The sequence below is a fragment of the Etheostoma spectabile genome, chromosome 13 (genome assembly GCF_008692095.1).
Source record: "Etheostoma spectabile isolate EspeVRDwgs_2016 chromosome 13, UIUC_Espe_1.0, whole genome shotgun sequence".
Classification (NCBI taxonomy): Eukaryota; Metazoa; Chordata; class Actinopteri; order Perciformes; family Percidae; genus Etheostoma; species Etheostoma spectabile.
This window is the reverse complement of record NC_045745.1, coordinates 20,372,046-20,389,055: the sequence shown is the minus strand read 5'-3', so window position 1 is coordinate 20,389,055 and position 17,010 is coordinate 20,372,046. Positions and strand designations below refer to the sequence as shown.

Here is a 17,010-nt window from a genome sequence, read left to right as displayed (position 1 = left end):
GTGTGTGTGTGTGTGTGTGTGTGTGTGTGTGTTTGACAAAGAGAGTTAGAGAGCAGTAGGCCATGGTCACCTGATAAATGACTGCTTTTAACAAAGCACCCTTAAATAGTTTATTGATCTCACATATACCACTCTTTACTACTCCAGACACATACACCTTCCCCTAGCTGATGTTTTATTTGTACACACAAAGGTTGAAGTCAATTACCTCTCGACCTCCGCCTCGGCTGTGTCCATTACTCTGTGCTGTCAGAATTAAACATGAAACGACTTCACCGGATGTTTAAATTCAATCATCCAGAAGCATCTGTTTGGCAAATTAGATAATAGTAATTAAAGTTAATAAGCTCAATCAAGCATTCAAATAGGTTGTTATGAGAATGCTGGCAAACCTTCTTTACCATGTGGGCAGGCTTGAATTTATATGCATTTTGCTTAATTTTTTTTTTTTAATCAACCAATCCAATATCCTGTGAATTGCTCTGATAAGCAGCTGTTTTGCATTATAAATAATGTTTAGTAGAAAATGCACCATAATGTCGGCCATAATATTTATATGGAACTATATTTAATTAGCAAAATTATGATTAAAAGGCATCAGTGCCATGGTCTTTCTCTGGTCATACCTCTACCACAGTTTAGTTTGAATATTTACTGCACTGTATGATTTATATTGTAGGAATGAGGAAAAATGTTAGCTGTGAACATTTTGCAGATAAATACAATATCAACGTGTCTGATATGTGGAAGAAAAATGGAAGCATTTCCTTGAGAACATGATGTTAATGCAAATCAGCTGCATTACGTACATACTGTAGGAGACACGGTTGTGTAAACAAGCCACACGTGAAAATAAGACCCTGCAATTATAGTTAGTTTCTTTAAGATAACAGTGAAATGGAAAAATAAATTCAAAAATTAAACACGCACAGATAATTTAGCCTGACTTAGTTGAATCCAGATCAACTGTAGAGTTACTGTAGCGTAACATGTGGCTGACACACAGTGTCCCAGACCCGCCACACAGGTTGACGCCTCCTGTTTCACCTCATTGACATTGAGCTGCTCCTGCTCACAGCCACCATTAAAACTAAGCATTTGCATATTCTACGTGAAGTCTGTGTATGTTTATATGTCTTTGTGTTTTATTGTATGCCTGTAAATATATAAGAGTAATTTTCCTGTGTAGCTGCTTCACGTTTGCAGATGTGTGCATCTGCATATGAATGCAGGTGTGTGTCTGTGTGTGTGCTGAGCTCTGTTGAGATGTCCCAAGGTTGAATTCACTCCTTTTGATGACATTTAGACATGTAGGAAGGGCTGAGCAATCACCCTCGTGAGACACACTCAATTACGACACACGCACACACAACACGTGCACATACATGCAGTCAATCTCACGATGCATGTCTGGAATGAAAAGTGGTGTGTGTGTGTGTGTGTGTGTGTGTGTGTGTGTGTGTGTGTGTGTGTGTGTGTGTAGGCATAGGGGTTTAGAACTATTTTATGAACTAAACTAACTAGGAGAATGTTTATTCTCCCACAATGGACAGATGGATGGAAGTGTGTTTATTGTTCCCTCAAATACATTCTCATAATTCATTCATTGTTCAAACAGGTAAAGATATTATTGTAGTGTCAGTGTAGTGTTACTTAATCTCCAGTTTACTCAGTTCAAATAATAGTAACACCTCAACTGCCTATTGTTTCCAATGGCCTTTTTTTTTTTTTTTTTTTTTTTTGCACAATAAAATCAAGACAGTAACATAAGAAAAAAAGTAATATAAAATAAAGATTGTGCAGGTGAGATAATAAAACCCCAAGGAGCTTATAAAAGGAATCTCACCTAAGGAATAGAAGAAGAAGAAAAATTTGATGAGCAAGTACAATTGCTTGCGCAGCTTTACGATGGTGTTTCACTGTGTTGAGCAAAGCGCAGGTGGAGCAGTGCGCTGCGAGTGAGCTCATGCTCAAAATTCAACCTGGTTAAACTTTGTGGGCTGCTCATTGTAGCACGATGTGCGCTGAACCCAGTTGCAAGGACAGCGCCAATTACGGTTGGTCTGACAGGCCTATAAAAGATTAATCAAGTAATGTTTTCTGGCTGAGTCAAGTAGAAACTGATTGCAGCATGCCAACTGTCATCTATAGCTAATAAATTGACCGCTTCCAAAAAGCCAAACTAACCCTTTAAGTGCATCCATGCACCTTTACCTATTTTTGTACACTCTTGATAAAGTCTCATGTCAAATACCACAGACATCAGGGCGTTATAGGAATGGAAGAAATCATAGTATACAGTATTTCTGACTGGTAACATTAGTATGATGTGTATGCTGTTTCTCATGGCAGCATGATTCAGCAAAAAGCAAAACTCCTGGGTCCATTTAAATATCTGCTGCTTTATAGCATTAGAATTTCAAATAACATAAACACAAATGTTAACATTGCTACCCTAGATTTCACAGACTACCTTCATCCCCTCTTTTGAATATCACCAGTCAAGATAAAGAGGCCGGTTTTGTCCAATGATTAACCTTGTTTTGCATTAAGTTAATAAAATACAAAATAAAAGTCTCTCTAAACTTAGCTGAGGCTTTATTTCTAAATGAAAAGACAGAAGAAATTGGGAGTTAAACTTCAGTCAGCTGTTGTTTTAGATTGAATTCCTTTCCTCTGCACCATTTGGATTCTCCTCATCCAGGAGATAAAGGATGCAGGGTCCAAGGCCATACATCTGTTCTGCAGCAGAGTTGAGGAGCGTGGGTAGAATGGGGGTGCACTGAATCACCACGCATGGTTTCTGTCTGCAGTATTGATTTTGTGTGTGTGTGTGTGTGTGTGTGTGTGTGTGTGTGTGTGTGTGTGTGCGTGTGTGTGCGCGTGCACGCATGTGCGCGCGTATGTTTATCTGTGTTTAATTTAGTTCCATTAAAAAAATACTGGTAAAGCACTATTCTGGCAGGGATGCTGTTTAGCATCGCGTGTATTGACCGGATATGTTATAAATGTGCATTTCTAAATTACAAAAAAAATGAAAAGACAGTAAGTGAAGGCATTTCCACGTGTAATATTCCACAGTATAATGTAATATTATACTACTTATATACTTCTCCTCCTGTCTTGATCTCTGTCTGTTTTACACAATGATTTGGGCTACATTTAGTTAAATATAACTTTATTGTCTATAAAGTGATTTGAGCTAAATGCTAACATCAGCATGAAAATGGGCTCACAATGACAATGCTAACTTTCTGAGCTAACATGAACTAATTTGCATTAAACACAAAGTACAGCTAAGGGTGATAGGAAAGGCATTAGTTTTACAGGTTTAGTACAGTGTGGACCTGTTGACCTGATGATGGCACTAGATGAAAAGTCCCACTCTCTCTCTCTCTCTCTCTCTCTCTCTCTCTCTCGCTCTGTCTGTCTCTCCTCTCTCTGTTTTCTTTTATGTTTATTTGTGTGGAGAGACAAGAAGATTTCTATCCTCTGTCCTCAGACGAGACAAATTGCTTCCACAGCCTAATGCACTTGTGTCTTGTGTGTGTGTGTGTGTGTGTGTTTGTGTGTGTGGTTAATTGATGTTGATTCACTTGAGAAAGGCTGATACTCTTCATAGGATCCCATAAAACCTTATGGCTGCTGCCCACACACAGTAAACAGAATAAACTAAGCTAAAATTGTGTGTGTTTGTGTGCAGGTTCAGAGGTTTGGCACCCCATGTGTAAAGAAGCAGCTCGGCTGGCGAGAAAACTGAGGGTGAGCGATATTCATAATACCCACAACCCACTGGCAATTCTCTCTATTTCTGTTACTGTCCTCTCTGCGTTTCACTTTGTCTGAAATTTCTCTTTGTTGTTTTACAAGCTACATTATTTTATAAGAAATTAACTAAATCAAGGCTGTCCTCCAGATAAATATAATTATTAAATTTAATATATTTTTCACAATAACAAAGTCTTATCCTTATCCAAAGAGCCGTTCTATTTTTCAAATAAAGCACTTTGGCCACTTCCTGCCAAAGTTACATTACCATTCATTGCCATCTTAGCGGTGCTTGACATCAGTTATTCAAAAATGGCCAAGGGATAAAATTTAAACGGGTGAGTTATAAAAAAAAAAAACACAGCCTTTCACAGTTGTCAGTTGTCACAGTTAAATTTTGTTTTTCACTAGTATAAATGCATGATGTCTTTATGGTTGTTGTTGTTGTTGTTATTATTATTATTATTATTATTATTATTATACCTTTAGAATGTAATTACATGTAGTAAAACTGCCTGTTGTACCTGAAGTTCTACGTTACTTTGACCTCAGGCCCGCAATGACTCTCTTAAATCTGTCCTACCAGCTGAGACGCACCTCTGAGACGGCATCCATTTCTCCTCCAGGCTCCTCTCCTCTCCTCGGCTCCCCTCACCGGCTCATCTGTGTGAGTACAGCTGTCGCCATGGTTACGCCAACGATACTATGATCACGCCCCCATCTGTCACTGTCACAGCCTTCAATCAAAATACAACCGACAGCGACAGATGCACAAAGAGTCTCTCAAAGCTCTTTCTGTCCACCCTATCTGTCTTCAAGCAGATTTTCTGGTCTGTGTTGTCTGTCTCACCACCTGTCTGTCCCCCTGCTTCACTATGTCCATAAGTATTGGAATATCTGTTAAAGCCTTAGTTTTGGGTCTACGGTCAATTTTAGAATCTTTTTTCATTATGTATGAAGTTATGATATTCAACAAGTCTTCATCTGTCAGTCTGCCTTATGTTATTTTCTGTGTATCTGTATTTTTCTGTAAGTCTGCCAACTGTCTGTTCATGTTTATCATCACACCTGGGTTTAACGTTGTCAGTTTTGCTTCCTCCATGTATGTGTGTTTTTTGTATGTACACATTTTTGTCTGTGCCCATTATTTTTCTTTCTTTTTTCTTTCTGAATTTCTTTTTAAGTCAAAAGTTCTATTGGTGACTCTTTTTCCATTTCCTCTCTCTCCATCTCTCTCTCTTTCTTCCTCTGTCTCCAGTCTCAAGCTGACAGTGACGTTTTGCGCTACAAGGAGCTGGCGGCTCTGCCCAGGGTGAAAGCCATATATGAGAGGCCTGACATCATCCCTTATCAGGCCAACCATGCCCACACAGACCTTTCAGATGACACTTTGGAGCGATACAGCTGCAGACAGGTACACACACATATACACACACACACAAAAGTTAGATTAATGGTAATTGACCAAAATCAAATTGTCTTTTTTTTTGCCATAAATTATAGTAATATATTTTTTTCTCCTTCTCATTCAGTCCTTGGTCTCCTTATCACCATACTCTCATGTAAGTTCTCTACCCAACAATTTTACTCTGGAGGTTTATTTTAAATAGTGGTGGAAACAATGTAATCGGAAGAAAATGCATGCAGTTTCTTTGTTAAAGTCATAAATGCATGTGTTGAGTCACAGCAGGCCTCCAAATCACTTTTTTTTAGCTCCATACCAACCCCTGGCCTCATGTTTACTTACCTACCAGGGTTCAACATTCAAAAAACTTCTACTTGCCGAAAGTCAACTTTTACTGGCCCCTATACAAAAAAAATGAGATTCTCATTGCTTTTTTTTATGGCAATTTGTTTTCTGAAGGAAAACCAAGAAAACTCCTTTTTTTTTAGAATGCCTGTAACACTCTTTTATCTTTTCAATTAGCTTGTAGCAGCCATCATCTTCTTCTTCTTCTTACAAGACAGTCGCCAGTCACACTAGTGCCAACTCAATTCTTGATTGGCTAATAGCACATTCAAATCAAATCATTTAACTAGCATTCTAGGATGTGGGAAGGGGAGGTGGGCAAGAGAACAAAGAGAACGATAACATGTTACAATGATTATTGGGGAAAAAATTATTAAAATGGGCAAGTGGGTTGTTATGTTTACTTGCCTGACATGGCATTTTACTCGCCCTGGGCCATCGGGTAACCATTAGTGTTGAACCATGCCTACAAATGATTGCAGTGAGTTTTGCACAGTAAAGTTTTCAGATTTAAAGTTTTGGAAAGAGAAAGCGCTGGTGTACTCGGTAATCTGAGTTGAGGAAATGGTGTCAGGAGGGAGGAAGTTAAAATGATGCATCCCTAATCTGCAGCAGGTTTCAAAGGGTTAGGGTTAGGGGGTTGCAGGTTGATTTTCATAGAAATTAATTGCTAATCATGGCTGCCTGGAAGGTAAAAAAAAAAGTAAAACCTGATGGTCATTAAAATGAATGAACTCCTCAAAAAAAATCACTTTTTTATTTCAGTTTTTGTGCGGATTAAACAAATGAGATCTAGTGTCATAACATGCTTATAGGTGGAAAAATTTACTAGTATCGGTTTCCCTCTGTTTCCAGTCTTTATGCTAAGCTAAGCTAACCAACTGCCAGCTCCAGCTTTATATTTAGCATACTGATATGAGAATAATATTGATCTTTTTATCTATCTGTTGGCAAATACGTTAATGAGCATACTGTATTTCCCAAATGTCAAAACTATTCATTTAAAGCAGAGATCTTCAATAGTTTAAGTTTTAAGTTTTACATTTTTTTTATAAATGTCTTAACATGAATCCAACATATTAAAAGCAAATATAAATCAAACTATTTCAGAAAAAACCTCACTGATGATAATCTAAGTGGCCTATAGGTGAGGTAGTCCCAAAGATCAGCACACGGTTCAACCTGAGGATTCACTGTGCCACATGTATGTGTTTAGCATTAAAACATGAATTATAAAATCATGCCAACACTTATTTTTTAATAGCGTAGTATTCTATGCAAAAGAGGGGTATACATGTATGAAGGTTTTAGGCCGTCCTACACGTTATAGCAGGCCCAGTTTCATATGTAACTTTTTTTAATACAATGTAGTAGGGGGTCCCTGCTCTGTCTCTACTTTAGTTAAGCGGTCCTTGGCTTAAAGACAGTTGAAGACCCCTTCTTTAAAGTATAAGTTATTTGCAATTTAAGGGAAATGACACCCTAAAGAAACAGTTTGCTGTCTGCATTCTTTTGTCACAACTGGTTTAAACATTCACACATCACTGACGTAATATCCAGAGTATATGTATCCAGTATATGTATGAATACGAATGTGCATGTGTGTTAAGGGAACTTCTAGAAAAGGACCCTTGTGTAGTCAAAGTTACAGCATTTAGTAAATGAAAGCACATAACACTAAATGTCCCTCTCTCCCTCCTTCTCTCTCTTCCTCTCTCTCTACAGGATCTCTTGGACGGTGTGGAACTAAGAACGAGGCGTTCCTCCAGCTCTGCCTTCACTGACTCTCCTGCACACGGAGGCTCCCCACTGCATTATTATCTCCCTGGTAATGTGCCCACTCAAGCAGAGACACACGTACCACACACACATATGCACACAGAAAATATAAAGTCCCTAACTGAAGAGCTATAGCAGCTCTTTAGGTGGGTATCATGTCCCGTTCAGAACCCCGGGCTTCCCAGCACCACTCCTGACACACACACATACATGCCCACACTGTCTGTTTGAGGACGTGGGCCATTCTGTTGCTCATGCTTTGGTTTCTCTCACTGTGATTGGCTGTGCTGGCTGCAGGCAGTGAGAGTGGCAGGAGTTCACCCTATTACAGTCAGCCAGAGCCCAGGTGTGCCACACCAACCACCACCATCTTCCAAGCCCCAAAGCATTTCCATGTGCCAGGTAGGCCGACATCCGAAACACTGACCTGACCTGTTTACTAACCCACTAACCCAAATTTACCCGTGTCAGATCGTAACCTACCCTCCAAATATGTACTCATTCTTAAAGTCCCGACTCTATGGAACAAATAATCATCAAATGTGTTTAAATCCTGCCAAGGCCTTGACCCACATCTAGATCTACACAATGCTCTCCTAACAGACACACAACCTCCTCACCAGTGAGCCTTTAACCTGACTGTGGTCATTTGACCTTTTTTTAGCATTCTAAGTGCTAAAGTTAGTTGTTGACGGAAAGTGATTGTGATAATTTATACATCATCATTTTTCAAGCAGAAACGCCAAATGTGGGGATTTGCTGCTTTTCTCCATTTGATATTGTTGGACACTTTGGGCTGTGGGAAATTGTGGCTGGAAGTTTTCTTTTTTTGCTATATATTTTATAAAGATTCATCAATAATGAAAATGATCATGGTGCCTAAATGTTTTCCAAACCATCTAACCAGATAACTAAATTATTAATCCATACATAAAAATGTACAGTGCTTATCCTTAATTTCTTGTACTCCAGTTGGTGGTCTCTGAAGCTCTTGCACAACATATGAGCGCTTTAATCTAACAATTTATACCAGTCCATTGTATTTAAACACTCCATCAACCCTCCATTTTATCAAGTTATTGCCTCAAGTTATTGCCTCTCTCGCCCCTGAATGCTCACTCTGTCTTTGTTCCCTTCTTTTTAAAAGGCCTTTATTTTTCACTGCAAGCTGTGCATTTGGTTTCCCTCCATCATCCCCTCCTCCTGCCTTCAGTCCATTTCTCACTACATGTTCCTTCTCTCCGTTTTTTCCGAGGCTGTTATTCCTTGCCAGCCCCTGCGACAGTACTCCCTTCATGCTTTTCAACACGGAGCAAAATGTATTTGGTGGATGCTTTTATCCAAAGTGCCTCATAGTATCACAAGTGCATACAAATTTAACTTGGATGGCCCATTGGGAGTCAAACCTCTAACTTTGCCAGGTTTAGTGGCATGCTCTATGCAGAATTTAAGTATTTTTTTATGTTTTATTTTTTTTGCTTTAGTTGTTGTTTTATTGCAGCTCAAACTACACTATGTTAAAGTGCTTTTCAAGCACTCAAAGCTGAATGATTACAGAAAACTCTATCAAATGAGAGCTACAAGGTGCCACTTTCTGCTGTCTTATCTTAGTTTCTCTCTTCTCCCCTGTCTCTTTTCCTCTGCATCTTCATCCAGCCCTCTCTCCACCCTTCAACTGCTCTCCCTCTTCTTTATTCCTGTGCCATCTGCTGCTCTTTCCGGTGATAAGCCTGTGAATCTGTATTAATCAGCCACTCTGCACGTCAGTCAGGTTGTCTGGACGCATGGCACTGTCTTCACCATAGCAGTTTATTACCCATGCTGTCAGCTTTACGGTTTCGGAGACTGTTAATGTATACAACTAATTTGGTGGGACGGGATGAGTAAGGCAATCCAGATTCCTCTCCTCTCCTCTCCTCTCCTCTCCTCTCCTCTCCTTGCTTTCCACACTCATTGTGCTGTTGTTTCTGCTCTTAGCTTCTGAGGAAACCAACATCTACAGGAAACCCCCCATTTATAAAAGACAAGGTTAGTTGATTCCCCACAATGTTGTGCTTTTAATAGTATTTGTCAGGCTGTCTACCAGTCAGCCGGTTGGTTGTAAATGCTTTCTCAGTATGATAGATGTTTGTCTGATTTAATGAATCATAGAAAAGATCTGTCTAACACCGGGTGCTTCTGGTGACTTTCAGTTATCTACAACTTCTCTCAAGGGAAAGTAATTAGAGGAAGTGAAAGCATTTTCTCAGATGATGCAGGATGATCTAAATGGAGGATCGGATTATTCCGTGTTTCAAACATCTCAAATTGTGCTCTATGTTTGTCTAGTAACCAACCAGTAGATTATGCCTGTGCCCTGTAAGGTCTGAAACTAACCAATTAATTAACCAAGGAGTTGTTCAACAATTATTTTGGTTTGAATTAAGAAGAAAAATGGCCAGACATGCATTGGTTCCATATTCTCAAATGTGAGGATTTGCTGTTTTTATACTATTTTAGATTAAATATATTTAAAGGGCTCATATTATGCTTTTGGGGTTTTACCTTTCTTTTATTGAAATATATATATATATATAAATATCTTTTTTGTGCACGTTATGGGTTTAGAAAGTGAAAAAGTCTAAAGTCCACCCCAAAGGCACTTACCATCTCCAAAAGAAAACACTGTTCACCAACTGTTCCAAACAGCTCAATTGTAGTCCAGCCTTTACTTTTGTGACAAACATGCGTCACATTGTAACACACGTTATAATACTCACCTAGCTGCTAGCATGGCACACCCGCATGCTCTTCTTCTGACTGACAATGTGCAATAAAACAAAAACATGGTGTTTTTTGAAAATTAAACCATGCAAACCTATTTTGATATAACCTCTAAATACAATTCTGAACCTGAAAATGAGCATAATATGAGCACTTTAAATAACATATCTTCTACTATGTCAGCTACATTACAGTCACAGCGGGCTGCCTGCTCTGTGTTTGGCATCATAGGAATCCTTGGCCTAATGTTACCTTTATATAAAAATAAGTTATAAGCAGAGAACTGTTTGTAATTTGCAAAAACAACAGTACTCCATTAGATCAGGAATCAATGTCAGATGAGTTGAGGTATCAGTAGGGGCAAGTAACAGTTGGACTGTGGTGTTCTCAACACATCACATCCCTTATTTTCTGTTGGGGTCCTAAATAAGTGAATCCCCTGGGGAATAACAGTGTTACTATAAGTGACAGCTGACTTGGCTAAAACTAAAGTACAGCTGTGATGTTGGATAGTTGTAGCCACATCAGAGACAAGATCACATATTCAATCAGGGATTCAAGAGGTGAAGTAAAAATACCAAGGAGCCAAATACTCTAAGTGTTTAGGTGATCCATCAGTGCTCAGATAGCAGGTCCAACAGACTTCCTCAGAAACACCTCTGGATGAGTTACGCTGAGCTACAAAATGCTGACAAACCTATCTCTCTTTGGTCTGAGCAAGCAATCTGTGATCTGGGCTCTGTGGATGAATTTAAATTTACAGCACAAATCATTTATACGCCAGTTTTTCTATTAAGGCAAAGTACCATAATCAGTTATATGTGCTGTATATTTAGTACCATAATGTATATGTCATAGTCAAGCCTGGCTGCAGCTCAAAAACAAACCTTTTTAAAGCTACCCAAGGTGGTGTTTGGTTATATTATCAGACGGGACCACTGAGAAAGATAGCGAGTTTGAGAGAATGGTTTTACATTTTTCTTAAAGCTTCTTTAATATCTGTTTTAAATCAAGAATGTTGCATTGCATCTGTCCTGCATGTTGAACATGAAACAAGTTTGAATGCATTTGTCCCTGTTTAACAAATACTTTAATTTCTTTTTTCAAATTACCTAATAATCCCCCCTGAAACAAATCACAAATATGGGGACAGATTGTTCCTTTGGATTTGTGTGTCCAGTGTAAGTTTGAACTGTCCACATACCAAAAGTTACATTAACTTGTCACTGTCTAACAAAAGCCACAAACCCCCTTCAACTATTTCCTTCAAGATATTTCATCCTTTCATCCTCACCCTTGACACCTTTGCTTGCTAACTGGAAGTGGTGCATCAGATCCCATCACATTTTCTCTGACCTCTTTTCTATTCTCTGTATCCTTTCTTTTGATGCCTTCTCCTCCTCCCGTCTCCCCCCTGCTGTTCCCTCCCTTTTCTATAAGTAAATACACTGCTTTCTTCATTTTGTTTCTCCTGCACACATACACAAAAAGACAAAGGCCAAACCTCTGTAAAACATATTAGAGACCTACAACAAACAAATAAATCAATTTTTATTTCAGCAGAACATTCTTGTCCCATGGTTGCATTCTATTATTATTTTAAGCATGTAAATCAGTCTAGAAATGCTCAGAATTGCTGAGAAATTCTGAAATTTCTCTCTCTCTCTTTCTCTGATTGTCTCTCCTTCAGCCATATCTGTCTCTCCAGCAGCCAGTAAGAGTAAGACCAACGAAAACCTCCTCAATTCCAGTCGCCTTTCCACCTCCAACGGCAACAGCCTTTATCACCCAGACTCAAACTACTACCCATACACTGGCTCGCCGAAAGGTACTGCTCCCTCTCGTTCTGAAACACACTTCTTCACACACATTATTATAAACCTGTATTTACTCTTTAGTTACCATCTTTCTTTCATTGCCTTTTATTTCCTCCATCTCTTTCTCCAGTCTCCAGGGTCAGGAGGTTTTCGACCGGAGGAGAAGAGGATGGATGGAATCAGAATATAAACAAGGTAAGAAAGAAAGATGTTCTCCTGCTTCTCCCTTTTTATATTTTACGTGTGTGTGTCAATATTTAATGAGCTGGTTAATTAAAAGTTTCTTAACTCTCTCTCTATCTTTCCAAACAACAACAACCGCCTTTCCCTGTCTCATCCTGCTGTATTCCATCACCATCTATCAACCCACTCATCCATCCCACTCGACCAACTCTTATTTCTCCCTGTTTCTGTCCATTTTCCCATTTTCTTTTCTGGTCCCTTTATTTAACCCATCCTTCTATTCCTCCCCTCTATTCTCTGTTCCTTCTCCTTCCTTCCCTCCACACAGGGAATTGGCAGGATGATCCTGAAGGAGGAGATGAAAGCGCGTTCAGGTTGTCACGACAATGACCAGTGGGGGAGCAGACGCAGTTCCCGCAGTAGCAGCAAAGAGGCGCTGAATAATCTGGGAAACTGCTCGCTCAACGGCTGTAAGTCCCTGGTCGTGAGTCTGTTTTTGTCATTTATTCAGTCTGTCGGTAAGGGTTGATTTTTGTAGATTTTTTCTCAGTTTACTACATGTTACATACTTGACATTACTGACAGTTTCTTAGTCATTTGCTAATTAGCACTAAATACAAAGCACAGCTGAGGCTTATGGAAACGCCTTTAGTTTTGCAGGTATTTGGCCATGAACTAAAGTATTTGCCAAGTTTAATGTTTACCTGTTGTCACTAGATGAAAATTAAAGGGATTACCAAAGTTATTATCATTATTATAAGTTATTATTTTAAGTTATAATTAATCCTGGCACACATGTACAGAATTTAAGGTAGCCCTTTCACACAAAACCTTATGGAGAAGTTAAAGGAATCACCACCAAACTCGGCAGGCTTCGTCCTCTGACCAACATGGATTTCTTTACAGATTTTCACAGCAATCGAACAATTAGTTGATATTTCAGTTTGGAACAAAGTTATGGACCGACAGAACAACTGTCGCTGCTAGCATGGCTAAAAATGTATCTAAAGAACCATGGTCGGCTCTGAATTAAGAGCGGTTGTCAATACCGTAAAGTATAATCGGTAAACACCGACGTTGTCCTTTGAGGTTATATCAAGGTTGAGACTGTGGTTTAGGTTCAAGTTAATGAAATGGTGATGATTGGGCTGTGGTGGTGAGGGTTAGACGTCAGGTAATAAATAGAAGTTAAAAAATAAATAGTCCCCTTTAGAAGAAAAGGAATGTGTCTCATTGTGATGCCAAGCAAGCCACAGCAGGAGGAGTTTCCCACCTCTGTATTAACTCTCCCATTGATCCCATTCCTGATTGCATTCAGAACAAGTAAGGGGAAGACAAGGATGGAGAGACTCTGAGATAGAAAAAGAGCGAGAGTGTTTAGGTGGAGGTTGAATGGGTATAAAAGAGAGGGTGTTATAGCAGGACAGAGAAAGAGAGAGAGAGAGAGAGAGCAAATGAGCGAGAGAGAGAATTAACTTTAAAAGAGAGAGGGAGTGAGGAGTTAAAGCAATTTGGATCTGTTCAGAGAAGATGTACGACATGGAGCCAAGAGGTAAATCAGGGTCAGAGAGGGTTGGGGAGAGAGGGAAATGAGCTTTGTGCACAGGGAGGTCAGACAGTGAGAAGTGTGGATAATGTGGGTGTTTGGTTCTGCGTAATCACTGTTGGTTTATAGTGTCTGCTGCTATTACTGTGATTAGAAAAATATCGTGTGGTCCTCTATTATTCAGAGGACACTCATTCCAAAATGGAATGTCCACAGTTTGATAGAAATGACATGAACTCCTTCTAAGTAATTGATGCTTGGTGAGTTAATTAAATTAAAACAGATTTATGTCCATTTTATGGCATGTCAGCAGCGTGACTGAATGATCCAGCTCATCTTTGGCCAAGATTGGAACATGTCAATGTAATAACTTATTATTGTCTTACATGGATTTCATGAACATTTGTACACCCATTCATGGGATGATTTTTGGTATCCCCTGATTTTTCAATTAGCGCCACCATGAGGTTCACATTTGTGGTTTTAACTAGAATATCGTAACAACTATTGGGTGGATTGCCATGAAATGTTATGTTCTTCTTCTCCATCATTATCACCACTGGGTTTTGGGGAATATTAGATATACATATATATATATATATATATATATATATATGTATAAAAAAGAGGAATTGTTTTAGTTTTAGGGCTTTCGTTTTTCTTCGGCAGTTAGAGGCGTCGGGAAACATCAGCTGATTGCTCTGTTGGAACACATCACGTAAACAACTTTAGTTCCATAGAAGCTTTTAAGCCAGTGTTCAGGAAAGGTCATCTCATCTAAAAGCAAATGTTCAAATGTTTCTTTAAGAAATAGGTTGCTTGTAATTGATTTGGACTACAGAGTTAAGGGCTTAAGACAGGACGTCTGATGCAAGATATTTGATATTTCCAAGGTGTATCGCTGATGAAATTAATATATTAATATTAATATATAGTATAATATTTATATACTGCTGTTTCTCGGTCCTCAGCTCCCAGGTCCGTCTACAGTGCAGACAGCGGTGAGTGGTTCATCAGTGCGTTTTGATCTCTGATGTCATCTCAAGAGGACCGCAACACAGTGGGCCGTCTTCCCTCTGATCCACTCCACCCTGTCCATTCTGCTGTGGCAGCGGCAGAGCTTTAAGTGGGAGATTGTCATTGCCTCATACACACAAACACACACACACACACACTTACACGCACACAAATGCACACACACACACATACACACTCACGCACACGCACACAAACGCACGCACACACACACACACTTACACACTCACGCACATGCACACAAACGCACGCATACACACCCACACACATACACACACTCAAACACACCCACACACACCCACACACACCCTGCTTTTGGCTACAGGTAGGAAGATGAATGGCGCTGCTTAGGCCTGCATGTAGCGGCTTTTCTTTAGCAGCAGCACTGATCCAGGATCATTGACCTGGACCCCTCAGCCATCTGTTTCACAAACTACAGTTACACACTACACTTTTGATTGTAAAATAGATGTGTATTATGGGATCACATTGCCCACACTTGGCCTTTAAATACCTGTTATGCAGCTGCATTTTTTAAATTGTATGTAATGTGATCTGATCCCCCATCTCTTGTATAGCTCTTGCATGGATTTTAATCCAATAATTTTTTCTCTAAATATGTTTTTTAACATTGTAAAAATGCATTCTTGTTCATGCAGACTTGTCATATAAAGCAGGATTGTGCCATTAGCTTAGAATAAGTGATGATTCAAATAGCAGCAGAGATTAAAGGGGTGCACTTCTCGTATAAAGACATTCAGATGTTTAGGCTATTAGTTACACCGTTTGGCATTAGGGCACCCTATTGTTGAAATAAGCCTATTTCTGAGACACACACCATGACTAATCTATGAAACTGTATCTCATTTCTTTGTTGAGAGAGAGAGTTGTAAATGACAAACCCATTAGAGTTCAGCGTCTCAAACACGCTGTAAAGTAGCTTTACACGTTGGCCAGCATTCTACTGCATCATGGTGTTTCATCCTGGCTCTTTGACATCGCTGTGTTATTTAATTCCCTTCAACACTGGAGTAAACAAAAGAGATAGAAAGGCTGAAAGAGAAGAGAAGGAAGACAGAGCAAGAAAGCACAAGAGAGGGAGGAAGGAGGGGGGAAGACACAAGCAAAAGACTGAGGAAGTACGAATGATGAAGCCGAGGAACAAAGATAGTGAAAAGAGGCAGGGGAAGATAGAAGTGAAAAGACAGAAGTAGGACTTGAGGGGGTCAATGTGACTCCGTCGCCCTCTGCTGCTTCAGGTGCAGCAGTGCACAACACAAAAAAGGCCCTCCAAAGGATGCTTAGGATGCTGGTGGTTACCTATGGTTACAAGAGAGATGCAACCATGCTGTAGGAGTGACAACAAAAGAAAAAATTCATGTTGTCAGTGTAGTTGCAGGGCGTTCATTTAAAAAAATTTAAATGTGAGGGGAAGCAGCAATAATATCATCTTCCTCCAACACAGTGGCCTGTTTCTGCAGACATTACATTATTATTACAGGTCATTTAGCTAACGCTTTTATCCAAAGCAACTTACAATTGCTATATATCGGAGGTTGTATGCCTCTGGAGCAACTAGGGGTTAAATGTCTTGCTCAGGGACACACAGGTTGATGTATTACAGTAGGAATCAAACCCAGATCTCCCACACCAAAGGCCTGTGTCATAGCCACTGCGCCATCATCATAACAGGCAGCTGTACTGTGCAGAGAGAAGGAGAGAGTTGTAAATGACAAATGTACTGTGTTGTTTTCTTTATTTCTTTTAAATAATTTTTTATTCAATTTTATTTTATTTTATTTACAGAGTTTATTTTTATTTACAGTGTAAATGTAATAACCAGAGGCTGAAATGGCACATCTAAATGACTGAAATATCAATTTGATTTTACCTGTGAGATCAGACTTTATCTGTGTGTGATCAGAGCCACGTTTCCTATTTTATAGTATTTATACTCAGGTGGGTGTTCGGGAGGCAGTGGTAGTCTCAAGGTTTAAAAAAAACAAAACAGTTACAGTTATTTTTTGAAACTAAAGTAATTTAATTTTTTTTTTGGGACTAAATGGGAGAAACTTTTCCCCCAGAGTGATATTCCCAGAAACTGTATGACAAATATGTTAGAAACCCTTTTCTGATCCTTTAGCCACTGTCAGAATACAGAGGTGCTGTGCTCCTATTCATGACTATTATTTTGCATAATTCCTGTGTTTGTTTATGGCTATGTGTTTGTATTTGTTCTTCCAGACTCATACATTGCCAAATCGTCCTCGTTGCCAGGCTACGGCAGAAGTGGACTAAACAGGGTAATGTTTGTCATGCCATGCTAAGAGTGTGTGTGTGTGTGTGTGTGTGTGTGTGTGTGTGTGTGT

At 39.3% G+C, this 17,010-nt stretch overlaps 1 protein-coding gene across 8 annotated transcripts in view; it reads left to right on the top strand.

The window, feature by feature from the left end:
- The window catches only part of LOC116700693 (actin-binding LIM protein 3), a gene marked incomplete in the record, with an annotated part of 54,054 nt that overhangs the window by 25,185 nt on the left and 11,859 nt on the right, over positions 1 to 17,010 (top strand). For 3 of the 8 annotated variants that reach the window (XM_032534095.1, XM_032534096.1, XM_032534101.1), the window contains 12 exon segments: positions 3,704 to 3,762; positions 4,355 to 4,435; positions 5,027 to 5,182; positions 5,301 to 5,330; positions 7,244 to 7,346; positions 7,595 to 7,699; positions 9,275 to 9,325; positions 11,751 to 11,888; positions 12,008 to 12,072; positions 12,389 to 12,530; positions 14,578 to 14,607; positions 16,886 to 16,944. In XM_032534095.1, coding sequence (XP_032389986.1) covers positions 3,704 to 3,762; positions 4,355 to 4,435; positions 5,027 to 5,182; positions 5,301 to 5,330; positions 7,244 to 7,346; positions 7,595 to 7,699; positions 9,275 to 9,325; positions 11,751 to 11,888; positions 12,008 to 12,072; positions 12,389 to 12,530; positions 14,578 to 14,607; positions 16,886 to 16,944 — 1,019 coding nt within the window. 8 annotated transcript variants of the gene reach the window in all.